This window comes from Podarcis liolepis, assembly GCF_965112155.1.
Source record: "Podarcis liolepis genome assembly, chromosome: 11".
Lineage (NCBI taxonomy): Eukaryota > Metazoa > Chordata > Lepidosauria > Squamata > Lacertidae > Podarcis > Podarcis liolepis.
The window spans coordinates 51674683-51701772 of record NC_139565.1 but is presented as its reverse complement, the minus strand read 5'-3'; the positions used below and the strand labels follow the sequence as shown (position 1 = coordinate 51701772).

Sequence of the window (27090 nt, the reverse complement as noted above, 5' to 3'; positions counted from 1 at the left end):
CAGTTGAGAGGGACAGTAGACGTGATTTGATTTGAAGATTGCTACAAATTCAGGAAAGCCACTACAATTTATCGGCAAACAAGGAGATAGGAAACTCCTCTGAGGAAGAGGCCACAGCCAGAGAGCTTTGCATAAGCTAAGAGATAAGAGCAGCAGCAAACCCAGTCTTTGTGTAAAACATGTTAGAGATCCTTCAGGTCTTTTTCAATGAACACATACAGTTCAATACAAGCACCGAGACAAATGCATCTATTATTAAACCTGATAAGGGTCGGCAACTGGAAACCCCTCAGCCAAATCCGTGGCCACCTAGCCTTGGAGTTGCCACCTGCAGAGAAGCTCTTGTGCCAATGGGATTTGTTGGCAGTTCACCTTGGAAAGGGGTCAAAGGGGCATTGGCCCCACACCCTGAAGTCCCCTGTTTTCAAAGCAAGCTACTTTGACAGACAGTTGACAAAGATCTACGAAAGTGTGCCGAGAATTCGGATGAACCAATATGCCTCAATCGCTTGGAATAAAAACCATCTCTAAAAACAGAGACTGGGAAAATGAAGGGTTATTTAAACATTTTCGGCAAAAGATATATATTTAAATTAGAGGAGGCCTGAGTCCAGTTTCCACCTTCAAAGTAACACAGCAAATCTTGCACTAAACAACTTGGCAAAATTAATGGATTTTATTTACAAATTTATGACCCAAGATTACAACAGAAAACACTTTTTAGTGAAATCCTGTATTAACAAAAATGCAGTGATTTATTTGTAATGGTATTATAGTGGAACAGACTGACAGTCTCTCTGGCTATGGTCAAGCAATTTCCCAGGAGCTAGAAATAAATGTGAAGATCCCGTGTTGATTGTAAATAAGGCCCTTCCCAGCATTTTCTTCATACTTTAGTGGCTCTCTCCTTTCTTGCCTACGACCTGAGAAAAGAGAAAAGTGGAGTTAGAACTTAGGCAAATAAAAAGGGGAATGGATTCCAAAGAGCAAGTCTTCTAGAGACTCCCCAACATGCATTCTAGCGCCAGTGGGAGAGGGATCTTGTAAACCAGCGACAGGGAACTTCTGGCCCTCTAGTTCTTGCTAGATTGCAACTTTCGCCACCCTTGACTGGCTGGGGCTGATGAGCCAACATCTGGAGGGCCGCCAGTTCCCAGTGCCTCTTGCAAACCAAATTTAGCCAGTAATAAAATGATCAAAGGATCAAATGGGGTAACTTTTAGTATGCACTCAGCCAATAAAGCAAGGTCTTAATTCAAATACTGACTGCAATACAATCCCCACATGTTCATACCAAAGTTGAACTACCTAGGGTAGGGGGGGCCATCCAAGAAACTTGCCTACTTGTGTCCACGTTCAGATGCTTACAGCTAAACCACTATCTCTAAATGTCCTATAATGTCATGGAGCCCAGAGTAGGCTGAGTAAGCTATGATGTAACAATATTGCTGTGTTGGGTCTACCTGAGCTGGTCCACCAGAAGTAAATCTGTCAAGTATGCAACACGCCCACTGCAGGGAGAGCCAACATGTCAATATTGACTAGATTTCTGGAATGATGGGGTCTCTGTGCACTGAATTCTAAGGCAGCAGGGTGGGATTTGGCGTGAAAATGGCCGAATAGCATACGCTGTCATTACCAGTGTGCAAACTCACAATGCACCTCCTAACTTTCACAGCATTTCCTACTGGTGGCACATACAGCGGTTTGACGCCCCAAGGCTTCCTCCTGGGAACGCAGGAATGCAGCAGCTCAGAGAGGAACAGAATCAGTTTCTCTGCCCTTAAGCTTAAGCATACTTAACAGGCAGTAAACCCTATTGAAATAATGTCGAGTTACTTCTGAGTACGCATTGTTAGGAGGTTACGCATTGGAAAGAAGTTTCACTTAAACCAGTAAGTTCTGCAAGGTCTTAGTATCACAATGCAAACTAAGCAGACATGCCTTCCATTTGGTATGCGGTCTACCTATAAATCCATTTTCTTTTTTGTGTGGCAAGGGGAACAAAATTACATTTTAAAGCTAGTAACAGGTTTCTGTGTAAGCGAAGTACAAACCCTTGGGGTTGTATCATATGTAGTGCTAAGTTAAAGCCATTTAGAGGCACGACTTGTTCCACGGGCAAAATGTTTTGAACCAGTGAAATGCTGTTGCAAAAGAGCCCTTGCACTGGAAGGGAACATAAGATACAGTCCTTGGTCATCATGTTAGTGACAAAATACATGTGGACTTTTTATTGCTGCTGTTTCAGCAGATCAGGCTGAGGAAGAGAAAATAAACCGTGTTTCAGATCTATCCCATAGTAAACATTCTTGTGTTTGGTTGAGAGGGATATAGCAACTCCTTGGCAGGTGTACTGCTTATATTAATTCTACAGGTCTCACTTATCATACAGTATTTGTGCATTTAAGAAGGCATTTTCTTTCTTCTTCTTTTTTAAAAAATAGCACACAGTTCAGATAGTTCAGACGTTGATGATAAGACTCTCAAGTGCAACATCTATAAGCCACCAGTGATATCAAGGACCTCAGCTCATGGTCAAGAGCACCCTTCCCCAAGCTGGTGCCCTCCAGATGTGGTGGACCCCAACTCCCACCAGTTCTAGTCATCAAGATGATGATGGGACGATGGCCAGGGCTGATGGAAATTATAGTCCAAAATATACGGAGGGCATCAAGCTGGGGAAGGCTGGTCAATACTATGAGGAGTCACACTTTAAGTAATGAAGTAATTTCAAGGGGGTGGAACTTAAGGCTAGCCTGCCCTACGATAAGGATCGTTCTACATAGTGACATGCAGATAATTGAGTCTCAAACGCAGAGGCCAATGTAGAATTATTATCTCACAAAACAACACTGAATGAAAAAACACGCACAACCAACCAAATTAAGATTTAATTAAGCATGTTATAAACAGGCAAACTAAATCCAAGAAAGGTGAGAGAGAAATGTTTATTCTTCGGTAGCGCTTAAAGCATTGCGCTACAGGTTTGGATTAAGCAGGTACACCCAGAAATTAGACAATTATAATGTTAGCAGAGGTGGAGCAACCATTAAAAAATAATAATTGTACGCATCTATACCATTCAGAGAGGGAAATGCTCAAATGCTCAAGTGCCCCATGTGTATTACCTGAAAAATTAAATATTTTTTATATTGACGTTTTGTTAGCATATTTATAACCCCCAACTTTACACCAATTTCCAACCATGAGACTAATAAGATAATTCAAACACAACAGAGCAACGCCTCTTGAAATATTTCATTATTCCTGGCACACGTTTTGCTTCTTATTATCTGTGCACTTCACATTCATTCTCCATAAGGGGCAGATTTCACTCAGGTGGGTGGACTTGAGGTCCCTTGACTGCTTTATTCGGTTAAGGATTAACTTGTACACTGGCTGTACACTCAAAAGTGGGCAGATTTATGCCCTATGCCCTATAACCCTGCCCAATTTTGCTACAATACATCTTTTAGCCGTATACTGTCCTCATGCCACAGAACGCAATGCATTTCCAGATGACGAATGGCAGAAGAATACGGGGATGTACAATGCAGGATTCTTTCAACAAGGAAATGGGCTCACTCTTCCTCATTAGATTAAGAAGGCAGCATTGATAAGGCAGCATTCACCACTGCTGTACTCTAGCCAAGATACCACCTCATTTTTCATTACTTCACTTGAATGTGTCCACCACAGTGAAGATCTAAATTGCTCAATCATTTTTGGAGCGGCAGTGTGAACCCTAAGATGGACCCTCCCCTTCGGTGTTCAAACAAGCTGCTGCATCGTATTTCAAAACACACGGCTGCAAAACTGGCTCTCAGCGGATTGAACCATGGGTCCAGATTACAGGGATGTTGGGCACAGGTTGCCTTGGAGGGGGCCCATGACACAAGTGACAGAGCACACGGTTAAGATGTAGCATCGCCGTTTCAGTGCCTGGATCTTCTCTGGACGATTATCTCAGGGAGCTGGTGCAAGAAGGGACAACCAACACTGGCCTAAGAAGGCCCCATGGTGATTCTGTTCAGGCAGCTTCACATACGTTATCAGAGGGCAGCTCAACCTTGAGAGACAGAAAAACCTCCTTGCCTTGAAGAGTCTTCAAAGGCAAGTGCAGGAGCTGGAAAAAAATCCCTATCAGGAAAACTTGAGCCACAGGTTACCCAGACCAGAGTTGCAGTTGAGAACACAGCAGACCTCTTCGAACTCCGCTACTCACAGTGGATACAGAACGCACAGAAGCATAGGTGCAAATAATGAGCTGTCAGGTGAATTTCTGAAGCATCTAATAACAGAATGAGATGGTTTTTTGGGGTGGGTGGGACAAAAACAGTGTGCAAAAGAAGATTTTTAATATATATTTAAAAAATGGTATATTAAAAACAAAGAGAAGTCCATGAGAAAGAGAGATAAAAAAAGCAAAGAGACCCAGGAAAACCGTCGCAGAGCAGGATATGATGGTGCCCCAAGCGATGGAAAGGAGAAGGCAGATGCTAGATGAGCGGAAGGAGCAGGGGAAAGGGGCGGTGTGAGGAAAGACCATTTAAGAAACAGAAATCTTCCGCATTTTTATTTCTTTGGGCCAGGGAAATGCTGAAAAGTAATGAAACAGAGCGTTACAATGAAGCAAAGGAAAAACCGTAGGAAGTGAACAGGAAGGGATGGAAGCGCCATGCCACAGAAAAGCTGGCTACGTATCTCATGCGACTGCACACCCTGGATGTCCTCCAAGCTAAAGGGAGTGGCAGGAGCTCTACTGTCGTCCCCCCCCCCCCATGGACTTAACCTAACATCTGACATTTCAAATTAGCAATGAAATCTATGCAAACGAAAAAGGTCATGCCAAGCCTTACTCTGACCTAAGCAGCAAAGATTGCCCTCCCTCTCTCTGTCTTCCCGCGCACGTCTCTGCATTTTAAGCCTGCAAAGTTTGAGCAACACATGCAGCAAGCAAAGCATTCCCAGACTTCACTTAATACTATGGTAGCAATGGAAGAACTTACAACAATAAAAATGAAAGCCCTTAGGTGTTACTTCAGGCAGTGTAATTTAAGTCATACTTTCAGTTGCCTTTTAGTCTACGTTCCAATTAAAGCAAGAGGGGAGAAGTTAGGACCTTAATAGATATTAGCAAGGGGAGCTATTTTGAGGGGGGCAGAAGTTTGGAGAATTTATCGAACTCACAATCCTTTATGGGGAGCGGGAATAAAGGGCTATAAAGTATCGGTTTTCCTTGCTATTCTGAATACATCTGTAAGTCGAAGTCCTTTCATTGCATTAATGATACGATAAAGCTGGTCTTGCATTTTCCAAGGTGCCCCATTCTCAAGTTGAACACAGAATGATGTGGAGAGCCAGAATATGACCCCTGGATCTGATGTTCCCTGTCCCAACTTATCATGCATGCCATGTAGCCAAGCTTTTGCTCTGCAACTTTGGAGGCAATTCAGATCTTCTACGTATAGATGCTAAGCTATATCGTAGTGTTGCATATCTCTACGGCTGGAGGAGAAAATGGCAGCCTGATGGCTCTGTCTGGCCTCCAATGGCTTCTCATCTAGTCACCATTCCCAGGAGTATTCCTCAGTCGTTATTCAGCACATCCGATTCAGAGCGCTCTCTCAGCTCCTGTTCCACCATCACAGCACCAATAACGACAGATACTTCTCTGCTGGGTCTATCTTCTCAGCAATAGCATCAGGACTCCATCCTCAGAGACACAGATGCCACCACTGCTGAAGCAAGGTGAGGGGGCCACACCACAAACACTCCAGCCAAGCTAGCTCATCCACTAAGACAAGGGTGTCTAAGAGAAACAAGTTTTCCGTGGAAGAATACTGTGCAACACTTTGCAGAATCACCCCCTTCTTTTCCAATGCACATTTAACTTAAGTCGCTAAAAAGGAATGCACCTCTTTTAAAAATCTGGATTTAGTTCCATCCCTGGTGTAACTTGCAAAACTTTAAATATTCAGTATTGTTTATTTAATAATGGACCATTAACACCCCAATTAATCTCAGTATGTGCACATAAAAACTACAGTTTAGCTAAGCAATATATATTATTTTTCACTACAACGATTTTGGGTGCAATCCTATACAGTACTCCCGAATTGAAATCTACAGGATGTTTTGAGTCGGAACATATAGAATTGCACTGTTAGTGATCAGATAGATAATTCTACTATCATAAGGACAAGGCTCTTTGCCTTTTAGGATACACAGAAGTAATAATTTTAGTAGGTGCAGGTTTTCTCTCTCTCTTGCATGGCAAGCTGCATCCAATAAAATCTATTATTTCCACACACCTATGAAAAGTACAGGAGCCCTGCTTTCCATTGCATCTGTTCTCCTACTGGCTACCCAAAGCTCTTCTATTTCATTATTGTACTCTGTCTTACAGTACCCAGAACACATAATGCTAACACATTTCTCCTACTTTTGCCCAGTATCTGAAAAAGCTCTTTTGATGGGAGTATAGAATATTTACTGGGCAGACAAACATGAAGACTAAAACACACCATAAACAGTTAAGAAGTTTTTTTGTGGGCAACGCACAGCAACCCAAGTCAACCTTGATCACTTGAGGCAAATGATCAAGTTTTCTGTGCAAAGAGTTTCCTTCGCTCCGAACATGACTGCATACAAAATACCATGCACATTTGCAATATTTAAATGCACTTCTTAAGTCAGGGATTCCCCAAAATGCCCCTATCACATCTTGTTTCCTTTCAAAAGCATCATCTAAATTGCACTATACAGGGTGAGTGTGGGGAATCTTTGGCCCGCCAGATGTTTCACAACTACAGCACTGGGCCATGCTTGCTGGGGCTGGAAGGAAATCTAGTTCAGAAGCATTTGGAAGCCCAAGGGTTCTCCACATCTGGTATAGGCTAATTAATTAACAAGGTGAGACCCACTTTCCTCTGCCTTGCAACATTGCCTTTTAGGTAGCTGACAACACTTGTTGTCAGCCCAGTATTATTTATCACATCTGTGGGTTTACAGCACAAGCTAAGAATCTGGGGGAGAAACAGACTGCATAGCAGCCTCCTCAATCTAGTGTCCTATAGAGGTTTTGATCTATAACTCCCATCAGCCCCGTCAGGGGTGGTGGAAGGCCTAGTTGAAAATATCTGGAAAACACCAGGTTAGGAAAGGCTGAGAAGCTACAGAGTACCTAAGCAGGGCATCTAAAGATCAAAGGACTAACACGATTCACAATTTCTCTTATTCCTCCAGTTGTGTTGCTGGCTTTTTATACTCTCCATTGCTACTATCCAGCAGAGCTTCTTATATTCTGCCATTACAGAATTGGAGGCAGAATAACATCATCATCATCATCATCATCATTATTATGCATGAAGACATATGTTTTTTATACAGAAAACCGGTTTTCGTATTTATCTGAACATGGCTCCATATACACTACCATAGAAAAGTAGACTAAAAGCCACAGTTGTCTTCTCCCTCTCCTCTTATCTCTGGCCTCTTGGAGATAAAGCAATCAATTCTGGAAAACCCTGGCTTAAGAGGTCATTTGGCTCTGCAAACGTTTTAAAGCAACCGTGCATTCTTTGGACACTTCATAAAGGCAGAATATCCAAGACAAATTCCACTCTTCATTTTTTTTAAAGCGAAAAGGCTACATCAGTTGCAGTGGGAATGGAAGACCTTTGAAGAGTCAGAACTCACAATTTATTACAGTGATGGGGAGCTGTTCAGCTAACACTGTCCCTTGCAGCTTTTAAAAACTGCAATCCAGTCTCCAATTTAAAAGACAGATTTGAACATACCCGCTTAAAATCATTCATGTTTGTTGCTTGGACTGGTGTTCCAATAAATGTGAAATATGAAATTCTCGTCGTTTCCTCATTACCTTGATTGGACTGGACAAATAACTGAAATGGAAAAGATCAGTACTGAGTTACATGATGTGGAGGGATCCAATAGCCCACAATATAGTCAACTTATTTGAAGTTCAGGGAAAAGCAAAGTGAAGGGAAGATGGGACAGGGCTGACTAGTCTACCCCTTCAAGTTTGTTAATGGAAAATGTTTGGGTTGTATTAACTAAGTGATAGGATTCAAGTCCACGGTGGAGCTTGAACCAGGCAGTTAAAGGATGTCACCACCTTCTGGCCAGAAGAGTTGAGTTACACTAAAGGTAAAGGGATCCCTTGTCACGGCTAAAATGGCCGCTGTTTCTTTATTGCGAATAAAGCTGGGTCAGCATGACTCAGCAGTCTGCACCAAGTTGTATATATAAGTGAGAAATGTTAGTTTGTTGCTGAGGCTGGTGTTTGGGTTGGTTGGTTAGTGCTGGTGTGTATAGTTATTCAGTTGTGTTTTGCACAAAGACTTTTAAGAATAAAACTCTGCAAGGATATTCTCGTGGACTCTTTTTGTGCCGACAAGGAGACTGAGGAGACAAAGGGAGGTCAGAACCCTTTCCTTCTTTTTTTTGCTTTTTACAAACACTGACATCCCTGACCATTAGGTCCAGTCGTGACCGACTCTGGGGTTGCGGCGCTCATCTCACTTTATTGGCCGAGGGAGCTGGCGTACAGCTTCCGGGTCATGTGGGTCTGGCGAACCAGTGCTGCACATGGAAATGCCGTTTATCTACTTGCACTTTGACGTGCTTTCGAACTGCTAGGTTGGCAGGAGCAGGGACCGAGCAATGGGAGCTCACCCCGTCACGGGGATTCGAACTGCCGACCTTCTGACCTAGGCGAGTCCTAGGCTCTGTGGTTTAATCCACAGCGCCACCCGCGTATTTGGTGAATAGTAGTTACACTACTATTCACCAAATCCACTTCTAAGCTTGCTGGGGTCAAGTGTCCTTGGCCATCTGGTGAGAAGGATGCCCAACTAGTAAGCAATCCATCCTCTGAGCCTGCATTTGCACTGAGGTTCGAAAAGAATAAGTGTGAGAAGAATCCTGCCGATCCTGACCTCCTGAAACCCTCAGTGCAAATAAAGGAGATTCCTGCCTCCTTCCCAACCTCTGTTGAAGGGCCAAATAAGACTTTGGGGGAGGTATTGGGGGAACTAGTGATGAGTACAGTGGTACCTCGGTTTACGAACAGTCTTGTTTATGAACTACTGTATTCGGTTTACGAACTCTGCAAAACCGGAAGTAGTGTTCTGGTTTGCAAACTTTGCCTCGGTCTATGAACAGAAGCAGAACAGTTGAAGGGCACCGGCGGCAGGAGGCCTCATTAGGGAAAGCATGCCTCGGTTTAAGAATGGATTTGGTTTAAGAACGGACTTCAGGAATGGATTAAGTTCATAAAACGAGTACCACTGTATTAATACAATCAAGTCAAAGTAACAAGTAGATATCAAGGTAAATAGCTAGACCTTCAAATAAGCCTCTTGGAAACAACAGATGAAAATAGGTTGTATGGGACTGGAACAGGTTTTCTTACTAGTCTATGAAACAAAAGGGATTTTTGCTGCTGCTTGTAAAAGAGTGATTTTTTGTCTGCCCAGACCCATCTTCAACTTGCTCTCCTCTCTTTCAAGCTTGACAGGAGCTGGGTCTGGCAAGCCTGAATATTCCAGGCTCTCATCCCTACCAGTTGCTGTATCTAAGAGGCAAGAGGGGAAAAAACATAGCTGGGCTTCACTGCATTAAAACTATGGTGGAAGTGGCAAAGGTTATTGGAGGATCTACCATGCTTTGCAGTCAGCCTTTTATAATGTCATAGGATTCTGTTAACCAGGAATGAATTCGAAGGTTTATACTCACAGTTACACTGTTAACATTCTGAAACTTTACATAGCGGAGTTGGATAATACTGTCTTCTTTGATATCATCTGGCGTTAACTCCAGGGCCTGAGTGGGTTCGCTTCTTTCTGCCTCTTCAAAATCCATTGATCGAGGGAGGTTGATAAACACTTTTATATACTTTGGACCCTGACCTGCGATTAAAAAAAAATGCCACTGACTCTTTTAAAAACCCTCAAAACATGGTTTTATATACTTGACAGTATTAAGTTCTTCTGTGTACGAAAATTATGTAGATTCAGAAGAACCGAGACAGGGAAATTATTATGTCCAATCTGCACCCCAAGGCAAAGAACCTTCTATCAGAAGCAAGCACATCACTTGCTTAAATTTTATAACTTTAGTTAGTAAGGGCTGCACTTAACACTACTGGCCAGTCTTCTCCAGTCTCCAGAAGTTGTAGGACTTTCAATTCCCATCAGCCCAAGCCACCATGGTCAAGGGTCAGGGATGAGGGGGTGGGGTGGAGAAGGTTGCTACAGGTTGTATGGCTTTTACATGTTATGGGGAGCATTCAAAAGTTCACCCTTAGCAGGCTAAAGCATTAAAGTGACTACACATAGCACAATTCCAACCTCAGCTGTGGAGAAAGTTAACTGGACTTGCCCAGACTCCATTCCTATTGCTGAGGAGTGTGTTCCTAGCCTTCTCAGGGCAGAGCTCATGCTTTCATTTCAATATATGTACCACACCCAATTAAAATAGGTGCAATAGAAAATAAATGTTATTAGCAACCACGGTCTTCAGAACAATGATGCCAAAAGATAGCTATGCTGACATGTCACCTGACAAAAGTGACACAACACATAATTTCGTAAATGCAGATTCTTGGAAATATACCAGCGGTCTCAAAACCGGAGTAGCCAGCTTGTTTTGCAAAGTTTTGCACTGCCTAGAGTGCATTTGCAGAAACTTGATGGTATGGCGGCAATGTGCTTGATGGTCAGGTCCAGACTTTAAGACTTAGGAGCAAGAGAACAGGGTCACAAGCAAGGAACCTGTGTCTTGTGCTTTGTATTTTTAAAATCAACAGTGGCTGCATGCATAGATGGCTTCTCTTGAAAGAAGAAATCTTTTTACTCACCATTATCAGGCCCTTGAAACTTCATAGAATAAAGCTTGACAGGCTGATTAAAAGCTACCGTAATAAGCAGCTGTGGAGAGAGCAAAAGGAAATAAAAAATCTAAGAGGGATCTCAAATGCATTGACCCACAACATTACTGCACATGGATTTAGAATGCTATTGTTTCCCAGATGGTCACCACCAACTTAGACCCCAGATGAAGTACCGTATTTTTCGCCCTATAGGATGCACCTTTTCCCCTCCAAAAATGAAGGGGAAATGTGTGTGCGTCCTATGGGGCGAATGCAGGCTTTCGCTGAAGCCTGGAGAGCAAGAGGGGTCGGTGCGCACTGACCCCTCTAGCTCTCCAGGCTTCAGGAGAGCCCCACCGCCAGCCCCACAAGCTCGGGGGACAGCGGGGAGGCGCAGGGCGCCTTTCCCGCTGTCACCCGACTTGGTTAGAAAGCTGGCGGGGGGGAGAAGCCTGCTCCTCCCCGTCACCAGCCCCGCAAACTCCTCCAGCCCCGCAAGCTCCCAGAGCGATCTCTGGGTCCCGTTCTGGGGGCTGGGGAAGCTCGGGCTTCCCCCACGCCTGGGGTGGTGGTGGTGGTAAATAATTTTCCCCCTTTATTCCCCCCCCCAAATGTAGGTGCATCCTATGGGCCGGTGCGTCCTATAGGGCGAAAAATACGGTATTTTAAACATGCATACAATTGGGAGTACTATTCTAGCCAAAAGAACACCTTTGTCCTTTTGATAGTATAATGCAATATTCTCTGGAAGGCAAAATACCTGTTCGTCACAGTCTGATTCCAGGAAGGTAGAGTCTTTACGTAAACAGTTATCAAACCCGTGTTCATCACTTTCATTAAGGCATTCACAGCCAGCTTTATTAACGAATGGCATCAAATCCATCTAGAAGTAAGAGACAGTGACAATGATCACCTGGCTGAGCTATACATTTATAAGACATTTACAGGGGATAAACATGCAAAACCAAGCGGCACTTATTTTTCCATACAGATTGATCATCCCTTCTCTTCTCTTTCCTACCCACCGTTTTCTCATCCCTTATCCCAAACCTGGTGCCTGTTGGTTTCTGTTTCCCTCACTGAGCAGCTGCTGGTAGTCACAGGACTATGTTTTCATTCCACAGTCTAGATACTGTTGGATTCCCACGGGAAAGGGAGACGGAATGTGACGTTTACTGGTTTCTTGTTTCCTTTCTACTGTCATTTCTTTGTTGGAGTTGCTCTCTCTGCTTCTCAGAGAGACAAGATGTATATTTGTATGCTCTCAGCATAGCTTAGTAATAAAGCTTAGCAATGTAGCCATACCTGCCTCATCCTTTCGTTGCGGACTCTGGGTTATACTCTACTGGGCTCAAGCCAAGATGAGCCATATCAGCTTGGAGGACCAGAGCTGAATTTAACTAACAGTGCCCTTCATGTATTTTGGATGACTCCAACCATTCCTGACCATTGGCCATGCTGGCTGGGATGGGAGTTGTAGCCCAAAACACCTAGTGGGCACCTGGTTGGAGAAGGCTGCTGTATGTTGTTGTTTCATGTCATAAATTACAATGAGCGCTTTGGCAAGACGGCAGTTTGGAAACAGAACACTTGAAATAATAAAAACAAAGATAAACACCAAAGGAGGGAAAATCTATTTACCTAAGACAGTCCAAGTACAATTCTGCAATCCTTCACTTTTGTGTCCTTCAGGACAGTTTTGAAAAGCTTCAGAAGCAAATGCCTCGTTGGAAGTCAAAGCTGCTACAACTGCTTATTACATTTAACTATTTGCTTAACTATTTGCATTCACACTAGACGCAATGAACACAGCCGTACAGACAACATTTGTAAATCTGAACTAGTACAAATGCAAGTGGCCCATATTCACGGGGTTATTTACAGGAAAAAGATTCAGCTGAAAAGGTAAACTGGGTAGCAGGGATGGCGTCTATTTAGCTGTGAATTTAAAGTACTTAACATCTCAAAAGAGATGCATTCTTGCATTTAACATAATTCTAGGTTAGCACATACAGTTTCCCAGCAAAGTCTAATGGATTGCATTTGCTAATTTGGAAAACAAACCATCACAGCACTGCAGCAGCTGGGTGTGCTTTTATTGAGCTACTGAACTATTAGCTGCGCTGGCACTTGGCTGAAATATTAAACACTGTACTCTGTCAGGGGTTGTATTAATATTTTGGGCAGGATGCGAAAGCTGACCCCTTTTAAGAGGAATATTATATCAAATGATGCTCAGAAACTGTCATGAAGATGACAGCTCCAGTTGAGTGTTTTGTCACATTAAGGTTCTCATTTACATGTACGTGTCACTCCAGCTGTCAGACAAGCCCTGATTTGCAACATTCAGGAGCCCCAAGGTAAAACCTCAACAAGGAAAGATTTTTTTTAAAAAAAAAAATAATATGCTGACAGCTATCTTCTCTTAAGTCAAGGCAAAACCTTGAAGGGTGGTGTTTGACAAAAAGATGATTAGAAATTCTGGTCTCAAGACTTCAAGATCTGGACTAAAAGATTTTAAAACTCGCCTCCACTCCACTGCTTAGTGTAGTATCCTTCCCCAATTAAAAGTTCTAGAGAACTCAACACCTGCACATGATTTAAGACATTTTGGCTGATCCCAATAGCTATGTGGACTTGCTGTGGATTTGACCACTTTTGTTTTTCCTGTGCCTTGGGAAAAACTGTTCCCAGCTCTTCAGGGCAGAATCCATAACCAGGAGAATGTGGGGTTGCTTTTTTAAAAAACCACCTGAAAGGGGATTTGTATTTTGAGGGTTATGTGCTCCCTAGACACCAAGCAACATTACACATTTTAGTACCCTTTTCTGAACATTTTCCAGGTCTTCAATAACCTGTTCGGCTACCGGAACTGTATGAAGTTCTGCATACGCACCATATGTTCATATAAAGGTATTATGTTGTCACCAGTTTTATTTTCAATCCTCTTCCTAATAATCCCTAACATAAAATTTCCCCTTTCCACAGCTGCTAGACAAGAGGCCTGTTGTGAGCAACAGCTATAAAGACTTTGCATGTGCAGTAAGAGCAGTAACAGAAAGAGCTCAGTGTGTTTGTGTTTGAGTGTGTGTGTGTGTGTGTGTGTGAGAGAGAGAGAGAGAGAGAGAGAAGGGGTGGAGGGATGGAGAAAGAGAAATTCAAAATTCTATAATCTGGGCCAGGATTCAAAAAGTACTCTCAAATGCATCAATACATTCTGTATCTCTCCCTCCCTCCTGATGCAACAGAGGCTGCCTGTGATGGAGGTGGAGTTCTAACTTTCAAAGGCATTATCTAAGGGGAGGAGGAGAGCAAGGAGGGACTGCAGTGGAAAGGGGACCCTCAGAAGTCCCAGATCATGCGAAGAGCTTTTGCACCTGCATGGAAGCTCCATCCTGATCCTCTGGATCCTTTCGAATGCATATCTTTTAACACTGCACAGATAATAATCCACTAGAATAGATAAAATATACATACATATCCTTTTGGAATATCGGTATCCTCATTATTTCCAGGATCATTTTCTAGGTGCTGTTTGATTTTCTCTTCCAATCCAGCAGCGTCGGCACCTTGATACTGGTCGATGCGCACTTTGCTCCGGAAGAAAAGAAACGTTGGGGTTGCCGATATATTATTGGTTGCAGCTGTTCCCTAGCATTTGAGAAGTCAACGGTTAGCAATGTGTAGCAAGATTTTAGTATTTAATGAACAAAAGAGTACCAATCATCCCAGGTCATCCACATAAACATCAGCAGCAGAATGTTTGCTGCTTACATGCAAAAATAGTGCTAATTGGAAATACAATTTTCTATGTTGCTCCCCAACAGAGAAAAAGGTTTTCATGATGACTTTTTAATACAGTGGTAACTCTACTGAACGTGATCCGTTTCAGGGTGCCGTTCGCACCCCGAAAAGTTCGTAAGTAGAGCGCCGCTACTGTACGTGCGCGATAGAGCACTTCTGCGCATGCTAAAACACTGAACACTCTTTGCCTGTTGTATATTATTTGTAAGCTCAAGCCATCGTTAGGCATGGTGCCTGAATTGAGCCATTGGGCTGGTTCAAACATAATCATCTCAATGTAATAATCCCTGATAGGAACAATGAAGATGATGTGCAAGGGAGGAGCAAAGGGAAACACTAATTATTAATAAGCCATGATTTATTAAGCCACACAGTTTACATCTGAACTGGCCAAGTGTCAAATTTTGCAGCAGTTTTGAAAGCACTGTGAAAAAGTTGACAAGCAGGAGTCGCATATCCACCGTTGAAAGACAAAGACGACACTTAAAAGCTCACTGAATGTCTTCCCCTCACAAAAGTGAAGCGCATTATGATCCTATTACTATCTTTCCATGCACTTTTAGATGTGGCCAGGATCCCTATATACGTAATCTTGTTTTTGCGCATGAGATGAGATACAGGCTTAAGCCTTAGCCAAGGACTATTAGAGCCAGCTTTCTCCTGCACAACTAGGGAAAGAACACTGTATTGCCACATTCTTTTTAAAAATTTTGCTTCAAAGACCACTCGCAAGTTTCTTCAGACTCCCTGCACTAAGTTAAAACCACCCGAGATGAAACTGAACCAAATTATATTTTCCAAAGTTTTATAACTGTACTGAGAATAAGGATAAGACCCCTATTACTATGTACCCAAGATACTGTTAGTTCATAAAAGAGCGAATGAACAACAGCTTTTTAATGGCTTAAATTTAATAATGTAAGCCTTATGGTACAACTTGCATTGTTAAATGCCAACAATATTTCTGCATAATTAAAAAGCCTTTTATTGGATGAATTTAACATCTATACCAGAAAAAACAAACCAAATATGTTCCAAGTAGCCAAATTATACAACACGAGGAAACCAGAATTTGACATTAAACGCTACCAGGCTTCAAGTTAATAGCTGAAAAACGTAGCGTTGCTTGCAGAGGGTTGAAGCGGAGTCACTCAAAGGGCCAGCTGAATTGAACCTTTCTATCCACTGCAGTCACACATCATAAATTGTCACCTCAGCAGAACTTTCTATTCCTAACCCTCGTAATATTGATTATTTAAGATTTGTGTCGTACTCTAAAAAGATCTGAATTAGGAGAGGCAGCACAAGCTTGAATCCTGGCAATACCCCTACTGTGGGTAAGTAGTTTCTGTGCCTGAGAAATTGGTCAATTGCCTGCCCGGGGTGGGGTTGCACCCCGCCTGAACGAGCAGCTTCGCAGTTTGAGGGTCCTTTCTGGATCCAGCTCTGTCAACTCTGTATTACAAAAGTTTTTTCCAAATTTGGCAATACAATCTGAATAATATTTGATTGGAGTTTTATGTCACCTTCTCTGCATCTCAGTGCAGAAATCATGAGAGTTAGGAGAAAGCCCTGAACGTTCATTATATCTGGCCAATATTTGATTCAGACACTGGTATAGGCAAACTGGTAGACTACAGATAAATGTAACCACAACATTCAAATAAAAAAATAAAATTTAAATGACCCAATTTAGCATGGGATCATTGCATCCATCACATGACAGCTTGCTTGTTTTGAACCACCGACTTAAAATGGTTATCATGGATAGATCTGTCTACAGTTGAATGTACCTCCACCCACAGCAGCAAACTTAAACTCTACCAACCTATAACTTAAATTCTTGCCAATAATAACATGAGAAGCAATAGGTTTATAAAACTTAACCCTTACACATTTACATGGAATTCTGCTCCTGATAAATGCCAATCTTGCCTTTTAGAGGACAGTCTACAGCCTATTCCTCCTCTGAGGCAGGTGTGCCCACTGATTGTCAACAGTCTTCTAGAAAAAATGTTTTAAATATTTATTTTATTTCTGGGCTGCATTTATATCCCACATATCAAAAAAATACACCTGTAGGAGTTAAATCTTGTTCACTGACACATGCTCATGCACACATACACAAACACTACTCACCTGGCATTGATGCACATCAACTTCTAAAAATGTCGCTTGGGGATATTTATTGCTCAGAGCGTTGAAAGCAGGGGCTATCCTTAAACATGGGCCACATCTGTCAGGGGGAAGAAAAGGACAACACACATCAGCACGTCCACTTAGATAACTGCAGCCCCCTTGGGATTCACATGGTAAAGTAGGCTAAAGCTAAGGATAACAGAGATTGTGTGGCTGGTACTGAGAACAGCAACCCTCACACTGCCATCTCTTCTTCCTTCCAGTAGTATGAAGTGAGATCCATCAAGCTCTGCTGAAGGAAAGTGGGGTGTAAAATAAACCACCATTATGCACCTAGCCTTCTCTCCCATTTTCTTTGGCTGCTGATAGCAGCATTGTAAGTTTCATTGCCACCCTAAGTCACAACATGTGTTTTAGCTTGCTAGATGTTACAGGGAAGGAGATTAGGGCTGGGGGATATCTGGTTTTCAAGTCTGTGATATATCACCAGCTAAACATCGCGATATACTGATATATTACAACACGTGAAATAAGGATGGAGCTATGTAGAGGCATTGGCTGGCTTCACAGTTTTCCCCACATTGTGATTTTTGCATAGCATACACACACACATCATGATTTGTGCTATATTGCAAAGTCAAAAATTATGAAACGGATACCACGATATGGACTATTGCTATATCGCCCAGCCCTAGAGGAGATGCAGGGCTTCTGCTTTTGGCACTGGCTGCATGCAATCTCCAAAACATCTAGCTTCAGGCCGAGGAGATTGATATCCGACACTTTTTCAAGTCAACTTGACGACATCATCATTTCTCAGCAAAATGCATAATGAAAGCATACAGGTTAGCCTATGTAAAGCAAAATCCTTTTATACTCAATTGCAATCCCACAGCGATCGCCCTTTCGTAGAAAACCGTCTCGAAGCTTGGCATTACAAACACATCTCATAATTTGTGTACTCCACAGTGCTCAGGGACTATAGGTAACAAGAAAACCACGAGAACTTAATGGTTCTCATAAAGAATACTCCCCAAGCTGTAAGTAAACATCCAGCTTTCTCATGATGTAATAATTCTTGCTTATTAAAATATATTGCTCTCTGGAGAGTACAACACAGCACCTTTTGCTTCATTCCAAGACTTACAAAAGCAAGCATAGGAAAGGAGTTGTGACAATTTGCATCTTCTCTCTCACACTCTCCACATACGAATATTTCTGTGGCCCACTCTGCACGCACACTAACACCAACACAGCATCTCTGATTTATGATTATTAAATATTTCTCTCCATGTTGGGTTCACATTTCCAGTGTCAAGGAGCCACAGATTTTGGCTCCACTTAACTGAGCAATCCATTATTTGTGAATGGCACCAATTCCCTCCCTCTCCTCCCAAAGTCATTCGATTTGCACAGAGAATTCAGCGGGAGGGAAGAGTGGATAGCTCATCTTCCGCCCTGCTTCAGAGGAAAGCAGAAAGAGTGTGAAAGACTTGTATTGCTTCTGGTCTCCCCAGACCCTAATCAATACGTTGATAACTCAAGAGTAAGGGAAATTATTTTTATGCTGGCAGCTGCCAAGGTGGGGGATCCATACACACCATTCCAATATTTTATGTTCCTACTTCACATTCCTGAATACAAACAACTGTGCAGAGCCATGCACCTGGCTTAAAAAAAGAAAAATTGTGATTTCCCCCTCCCCTGAAGTCAGCAAAGAAATATGACTATCTTCTAATCTATCCATTACAAGGAGGGAGAAAGGTAAAAGTAGTGCAAGAAAAACATCACGAGCAGCTTCAATAATTAGACAAGAACACAATTTTCTTTGTTTACTGCTTAATCAACTTTGAATCTTCTCTTCATCTATTCACCCAGTATAGTTACAGACTATGTAAAAATACAGCAATTTTAAAAATACATAGTCATAACGTTAAAGATGAAATCATCCATCAACAAAGCATCTCTGCAAAATGCACAATTACACTGACCTTGAAATACCTCAGTCTGTCCCAAAGGCCTCTTATCAAACTGACCGGCATGGGAAGAGAATTCTATGGAAAACACAGCTTGAGCAAAATATGTTCTCCCATCAGCAGAAAAAGCAATACAGCACCATCACTTCTCATTGCTCCCCCGCCTTTCATTCCTTATTTACAATGACTTTCTCTCTGCTCAAGTATCCAAACCATTATTTGGGAAAGGGGCAATTTGGTTACAACTAGCACTTACGTCTGTGTTTAAAGCTTATTGCTAGCAGCATTAGAGAATTTCAATTACACCAAACTACTAGGTCTCTCTACTATACAGACCTCTGTAGGTCAGCATAATAAGCTTAGTCATTTTAAGTATGTTTGTCAACAGTTTCTCTGCCAGTGGATGACACCAATGATGTCCTACTGATTTTCCACTGTAAAAGCTGACTGCAGAGAAAATGACTTTGCTACAGAAAATTACCAATCACAACAGTTCAATGCTGCAATAGGGCATAACCAAAGAGACAGCTCTGAAAACTTCACACCAGTTAATAAGGGGATTTAGGACAAATTCTCTATCTTTACAGGGCTTGATCACAATTCTGGCTTCTACCTCTAGACCTTATTGTAGGCAAGGCAGAAGTATTCTGTGAGCTGTCACTTATTTACATAGTGGAATCAGGGAGGACAGAACTGTACTGATTAAAATGGAAATCTATTCCTGTAGTCACAACAGAATGGGTCCCAGTGAAAAACAAGATAGCATATTTCAGTGGAGGGTTAGACATCTGACAAAAAAACAAAAGTTAGCTGAAGGAAACTCTGCATTGGGAAATTTTAAATGTCTGATGTTTTACAATTTCTTGTGTGCTGTAAGCCGCCTAGAGTGGCTGGGGAAACCCAACCAGACAGGCAGGGTATAAATAATAAATTGTTGTTGTTGTTGTTATTTGACCAGACAATCACCATCGAATAATGTCCAAGTACTTTAATACATTTAACCATTATGAAGGCCAAGGTATTATGATGTAGCTAACATAAGCAACTGTCAAGAGATACAAAAGTTCATTTTGGATCTTGTTGACGACCCCAAGGGATAGCCTCCATGAGAAATCATCAAAAATTGTCACACAAGACACCATGGCTATGGTAGGGAGAAAGGGCAATCCTTCCTCCATACCTTCACTATCAGAGGATATGATGATTCAGCGAAGGAAGCTGGGTACCACCATCTTCTTGGCTCCTTACAAAATCTGACTGTGGCCCAATATCGTCAAATAGCAGGTGACCAGCTCTATCCTATTTTCATTTAAAAACTGATTAGAAGCCAACAGATACCTCCAATAATTTCAAGATGAAATATGGGTGTAAATGGCACCACAAAATAATATTTCTGCAAGCCCAATCAAAATCTAGTGAATATAAAAAAGGACCAGCACGAGGCAAATTCAGACCCTAGCTACCAGTTTAGCCATCCTTTCGGTCCACCTTACCAATTTTTAAAACTGAAAGAATTAGCTCTCTCACATGGCCAATAATGCTCAGCTAACCAGTACTATTGCTGGTTAGCTTGTTCTCATGCAACATTGGAAAAGCTGGTACCAAATGAGTTCTGATCAGGTTCAATCCCGGTTAAGATTAGGTGCAAGCACGTGGCACCTTACAACTTTCCAAAACTTATTACAGGGCTACCGTCCGGCTCTTTAGCTGTTCAGAAATACATCCAGTACCAGTGTCAGTAGACATACTAGTTGTGATATTATTTCTTCAGGTCCTACTGAAGTTGCCCCACCCTGCCTGATCCACCCAGTACTACCTGCTATTCCCTTCTGCCTGTTACACAGACTGCCAGCAAATGAACAAACATTAAATGAAAAGCTAATAATCTTCAACCCAACAGTTGGCTGACTGGTTTAAATAAATAAGTGAAGCTTTCTCTAACTCACACACATCAATGCTGATTGGCTCTAGTTGCAACAATAGCAGAAACCACAACTGCCCAAATTGCCATGACAAGGTCTAGAGTGGGCCTAGCAAACCAATTGCCCATATGCTCCTTCCTTGTAACGCACAGTAGATCCCACTTCTGTTGATGGGTCTCAGGTGATGTTTTGTTTCAGGTCCTTTAAAAGGCAAAGGTAAAGGGACCCCTGACTGTTGGGACCAGTCGTAGTCAACTCTGGGGTTTCGGCGCTCACCTCGCTTTACTGGCTGTGGGAGCCGGCGTACAGCTTCTGGGTCATGTGGCCAGCATGACTAAGCTGCTTCTGGCGAACCAGAGCAGCACACGGAAACGCCGTTTACCTTCCCGCCAGAGCGGTACCTATTTATCTACTTGCACTTTATGCTTTTGGAGCGTACCCTGTTGTGGGGATTCAAACTGCTGACCTTCTGATCGGCCTGCACTAGGCTCTGTGGTTTAACCCACAGCGCCACCCGCGTCCTTTACAGTGCCTTTATTCAACCCCATGTCTGTAACATTCCTTTTTTCCTCAGGACCATACTTGTTTGAGCTCCCTTCACTTAGTTTTCCCATGTCAAATAACATTTCCCAGACTACCCTGTGTGAGGTTATAATCCCAACCAAACTGCCAACTTTGGACTGTGTACTCTTCTATACCATCACACCAACTTAATGAATCAGAGCTATTCAAGTGTCCTATTTCTAATCGCCAAACTGTAGTTTAGAAACTGGGAACTCCTACAAACACACATGGTCCTCCTCTACCCTTGTGCATATATACTCCTTATTTCTCCACTTTCGAAGTTAGTGATAACTATGGTTTACCAAGATGCGTACTGCAATTTTCTCTCAAACCAGAGTATGAATCCAGGATTTCACCTTCAGAATATCTCCTACTCACTGCAAAAGGAGCATTCCTTTCCAAAGCAGGAAGTACAGCAATTAGTCACAGGATATCACTGAAACCCAAATTAGGGTGTGGGTTTAGTTCCCAGAGAAAGACGAAGTTGTAGTAATGAATCTGGGGAATGATGATGACTCTACAGAGAAACAACAGCTCAGGCTATAACTCTGAAGCAGAGCCCAGCAGATGTAAAGATATCACTTTGTGAATATCCTGTCACTCAAAAGCACTGCTTAGCCCTCCCTCTTGCAGGCTTAAGCAAACCAGAAGGTCTTTTTAAAAATTCTGCCAAGTCTTTGTACTGATACTATTGCTGGACCCCTAGAGATTGTTTTGTCTGCTTTATGATGTTTGTTCAATGGCTGCATTTTTATTGCTATAGGGCTTGCCCTAAAAGGCAGAGTAAATAAAACAATGACAGGGCATGCCATTTCAACTATGTGCTTATTGGGGTAGGCAGCTTTGAAAACCTGTTCCCTCTCCCTTCATCCCCAACTGCTCCCTATCTGGGTCATGCCACAAAATTTTGGTTTTGCACAGGAAATTACATGCTGCTTACTTGCTGTCACACAACTTGGCTGTGATGGTGGCAAGCTTCCTACACGTGCATGTGCTTGCAACACATGAGCTAACAGTAACTACGTAAAGGCAGGCTGCACACTGTTCCTAACAGAAATTCTGTAATGTGTGAAGTAGCCCTGAAAAGGGTTAAAGTTGTGAGGACTATCCCACAGAACTCTCACCAGTTGACGCTGGCATTCTGAACACCATATTCAATAGGGCTCCTTCCTGCTTCTGAACCTGTTGCTTCATTATGTTCTTTTAGAAATCAGACCCACACAAAAATCAGAATATATCAATGGCTTCTTGTTCACTTCAGATCTTGTCAGGAAAGCAGGCAAGAGAGAACTGTCCTCCCAATATATGGTCAACAGGAGAACTAGCAATGAACTTGTTTGCAGTGAGACTTCTGGAAATAAAATGAATTACTGGACTGAACATGCACTGAAAGGCACTTTGAGCCTTAATGTTAAAACTATGTTATGCCGCTCCCAGCCACTATTTCGCACTTAGCTCCAGTTGGTGCACCTCCAGGGCCTAGTCACAAAACCAAACAGCGCAAACAACCCTGAAGTACATCTGCCCCTACCTCAAGATCTATTCTCACCGTTTGTAATGGACAATATGCTTTCTCTACCGCCACACCCTCCTGCTGCAACTTTGTGACCCACTTACCTACGAGTAAGTCCCACTGACCTGAATAGGCCTTACTTATATGATTGTGTGCTTAGGAAAAGAAATCATTTGCTATGCAAAGAAAAAGGAACCATATACAGTATATAGCCTCAGACAATTTTGCTTCAGATCCCCCGGGGGGGGGGGCATGTTAGCTGCCCAAGTCACTGAATTCATTACAACTGGTTAACGTATTTGACTTTTAAATAATATGAATGAGCAAGCTTAGAAAGTCAAATTAATTGTTATTTATTTCAGTGTTTTAACTTTTGCATGTTGTTAAAAAATAATTCCCTGGGTTTTAGCGTCTTATCTTTCTTGTAAACTGCTTTGAAATTTTGTTTTTCCATCAAGCTGTAGATACATACCTTACGAAACAAATAAAACAATTACATGCCTACACATTTATTTGTATGCCTCCATCAAACTATGCTCAAGGCGGCTTAAAACGAATAAAATACATAGCTACAACGTAGCAAAAGTAGCCAGAAACAAAAAAGTATGTTGGTTTTTTTTTAAAATGCGAAACCGAACCGAGTAATTTCCTACAGGAATCGCAGGGAAACCTAAAATAAAGCTACAAAAAGCCAGCAGCAGCAACAACACCCCCCCCAAAAAAATCCAAATAACATCCCATAAACAGGCACAACCTCGGAGCGATACAGCTCTGCGTTAAACTAAAACCTGAATGTGGTGATAAAATGGGGATAACGCCTTTCCCGTCCTCGGGGACCTTTGTGAGGGACCGAGCGGGGGAGGAGGATGAAGAGAGCCTCCTTTCCTTCAGAGAGGGAGCCGTACACGTGTGTGTGTCCGCTCGTGTGAACGCGCGAAGGGTCCCCGAAGGGGCCCTGCCTACTCACCCCCTCATGGTGAACTTGGCCACGACTAGCCGCGAGCCGGCGGCGCTGAGCTCGCTCTGGAAGTCCGCGTCGTTGGCGATCACCTTCACCCCGACCATCCTGGCGGCGGCGGCGGCGGCAGCAACACGCCCGGTAAGTGCAAAGTCACCGCGGGAAGAAAAGGAGCGCGGGCGGGGCGGGGCGAGAGGCTGGCCGGCCGCGCCCAGCATGCACCGCTCCCGCGCAGGCGCACACGGCCCCGGCCATCCCTTTCTTCCGCCTTCCTCCTCCTCCTCTCAGGCACCCTCGGCTGAGAGTTCATCCAGGTTCACGCGCCTAGGGAGAGGGGAGGGGTCGGCGGCTCACACTTCCGGTTAATCAACGGGCGAAAGCCGCCATTGGTCGCGAGTCTCTTTTGGGCGCTCTAGGCGATGTCTCGATGCTGAACTCCACATCCACCCTTAAGGCTCCGATCACGAATCCATGTTGGGCGCTCTAGGCTTCGACGACTCTATGGTGTAAACCTTCCCCTCTCTCTCCCCTCCCCCCTTACAAACGCACACGACGCTGCTTCGTCTTTTGCACTGGGGATAACAAAAAGAGTTCGGGTTTGCGCCGGTAGTAGTGCTTGCGGCGGTGGGTGACTTTTGTTGTGGTTCCACCGCTATGGGTTTACCCGCTTGACTCCGCCGGCGACATCTTGGAGAAGGGCAAAGTGCGACCTCCGGCTTCGGGGAGGAGCGCTATTGGTTGGCAAGCCTTGTCGTTTCAGCTTGGTGACCTTTGCGGGCGGAAGTGATTGGCTTTTCAGGGCAGCCGTCATAGTTCAGGGCTCGCGGAAGTGGGGGAAGCATGGGCGGCTGCATTGGTTCCGGTTCTGTGCATACCCGGCACCCTCCTGTTATGTACAGTACTGAGCTGAATAGGATCCAAAATAAAGCAGTCTGATGGGTCCTAGAACAATGCAGCAGTATGATTGGTCCGCAGGAGCCACCCAATCCAGCTCCAGGTGGAAGTGAATCCGCAACCTGATTGGCCTACAGGAGAATCCCGGAATTAGCCAATCACGTGCGGCCCATTGTGTAAATAATGTATATAATGCAGATATTTTGGGGGAACATTCATTTCTTGTTACTATGAGCTGAATAGGAGTGTGGTGGAGTCTCCTTCTTTGGAGGTCTTTAAGCAGAGGCTTGACAACCATATGTCAGGAGTGCTCTGATGGTGTTTCCTGCTTGGCAGGGGGTTGGACTCGATGGCCCTTGTGGTCTCTTCCAACTCTATGATTCTATGAATAAAGAGAATGAAATCCACACTTGACTCCGAGTATATTTCACCTCCCATCCCAAAAATTATGAACTAGAATCGTATAATTTGCAGAGTTGGAAGGGTAATCCAGTCCAACTGCCTACAGTGTAGGGATAGGCTGCTGGCCAAATCGGGGGTTTTATGGATCTAACTGATTCACTAGCATAGCCTTGCAGAGTTGTGTGTTGTTGTGCGACATTTTTTTGTTTTTAAATCTTTGCTTCTTGAGGTCATCCAAAGTAAATGCACATAGGGCTGCAATGACACCAAGGTCCCACTGAAATCTATGGGCCAAAGCGATTGTAATTGACTTAAGCGCCATTCATTCCAGTGAGCCACCCACTCCCGCCGAACATTTGTGGGGTTAGGAGTGCGACCACCTCAAAAACCTCTGCAGACAGTAGAGAAAGCATGACCTCCCTATAGCATCACGAACACAAATCACTATGAACACAAAATAAAGTGGAACACCTGGAGGGGCCACAAACCTAGGCATCACTTAGATGTCCTACTGAACTTGAACAGAGCTGATTACCACTTAACTGCAGTCCTGTATTTCAGGTCTTTCTCTCTCTCTCTCACACACACTGCCAAGTTAGGGATCCTCTCCAAATACATGTATTTGAAAGGATGTGTGAAATGTCCTGTATTTAAGGTCTGGGTAGCCAAGCACAGACAACATTTAAAAATTCATGTGTATGTGGTGTCTGCATGCATGTGTGTGTCTGTGCATGGGCATAGCTGGGGGGGGGCAGGTAGCTGCAGCTCTCCCCCCCCCAAACAATAATAATAATAAATACATAGCAAATGGAGATTCTGAGATCCCCCCCCCAACAAAAGGCCTGCCCCTTCCTAACAAAAATCCTGGCTATGCCCACGTGTGTGAGAGAGGAATTCCACAGGGGCTGTCCTGTTAATCTGCAATAGATTGTAATGAATTGCTTTGAAGTCACTTCAGCAGCAGATAAAAAAAAAGCGCAACACGATGACTATGTACATATGCAATAGACAATCTTTATAGAATTCCTTCAAACCATAACAGGTACAAAATGAAATCTTTAGTCTCAAAGTCTCTGAAGCAAGGTACCAGACTTTATACGATGAAAGATAAGCTGTGAAGCTTTGTGTATTCAGCAAATATGTCCAACACTGAACAGCGATTCCGGATATTGACTACTGTTTCGTAGAATTCTTCATCAACGTGGTGGGAGGATATAGAATTGCTTCATAAACCCATCTTATTTCGAATGAATGTATGTAAATGAAAATATCAAACGCTGTGGAACAGTGCTCATGTAATAATGTAGTCACTGCAGTACATTTGGCACAAGCAGAGACCAATTCTTAGGGGGCTGGACTAGAGGACCCTCAGGGTCCCTTTCCAGCTCTCCAATTCTATGACTGGGGGGTGGGGGAGGTTATTGTTTTTGTTAGTTTTGCAAATGGGGGGGGGGGAAGGCGACAGATACATTTAATAAAAAACGATGACGATAAGGCTGCAACACTTCGCAGGTTTACCTGGGCAGGAGGAAGAATAAAGCCCCCGACTGAGCGCCTTTTGCAACACAACTAGCACACCTCCTGCCTGATTTGCACGCATTTCCCCCCATGCATTCCTCCTGCTGCTTTAAACCCCGCACCCTCTGCACTCCCCGCGCAGCGCCAGGCGAGGGCCGCAGGGAAGCGCGCCGGGGGCCGGGTCGCTGCTCCGTCTCCAGGGCAACGAGGCCTCCCCCTCCCTCCCTTCTGCCGCCAAGCGCCGCCCGGGCCTTTTGCGACACTTGCAGCGGGAGTCGCGGCAGCTGGAGGAGCCCGTCAGCTGATTTCCAGCGCCAGGCGTTGAGGCAGAGAGAGGGAGAGAGAGAAGGAGGGCGAGGGGCGGCAGGCGAGCCCGGAGGAAAGTGGGGGGCAAGCGGGGAGCCCCTTCTGCCGGCGGAGAGGCGGCCCCCGCCCACACCCAGGTAGGTGCTTCCCTGGGGCGGTGGGCGCAGCAGGACTCTCCCCAGACTCCCCCTGTC

General features: G+C 43.7%; 2 protein-coding genes across 7 annotated transcripts in view; one reads left to right on the top strand and one right to left on the bottom strand.

Moving 5' to 3' along the window:
- Positions 1-657: 657 nt before the first annotated feature.
- On the bottom strand, positions 658-24668 carry TXNL1 (thioredoxin like 1). Of its 3 annotated transcripts, none has more exons than XM_083466220.1 (9): positions 24259-24668; positions 23786-24188; positions 16844-16940; positions 14378-14551; positions 11661-11783; positions 10889-10958; positions 9766-9938; positions 7806-7910; positions 658-923 (listed from the first exon to the last, which is right to left on the bottom strand). In XM_083466220.1, the coding sequence occupies exons 2-9, from the start codon at positions 23992-23994 to the stop codon at positions 894-896; spliced, it is 981 nt and encodes a 326-aa protein (XP_083322346.1). In that variant the 5' UTR covers positions 23995-24188; positions 24259-24668; the 3' UTR covers positions 658-893. The 3 variants fall into 3 exon arrangements, with proteins under 3 accessions (XP_083322346.1, XP_083322347.1, XP_083322348.1); XM_083466221.1 differs by lacking the exon at positions 24259-24668 and adding an exon at positions 3083-3131 and having other exon boundaries at positions 23786-24107; XM_083466222.1 differs by lacking the exons at positions 658-923; positions 24259-24668 and adding an exon at positions 3358-4602 and having other exon boundaries at positions 23786-24107.
- Positions 24669-26841: 2173 nt separating this feature from the next.
- Positions 26842-27090, top strand: part of WDR7 (WD repeat domain 7) — a 217669-nt gene continuing 217420 nt past the window's right edge. For all 4 annotated transcript variants that reach the window (XM_083465680.1, XM_083465678.1, XM_083465679.1 and 1 more), the window contains exon 1: positions 26842-27033. The gene's annotated coding sequence lies outside the window, so the exon portion shown is untranslated. The remainder of the gene's footprint in view (positions 27034-27090) is intronic.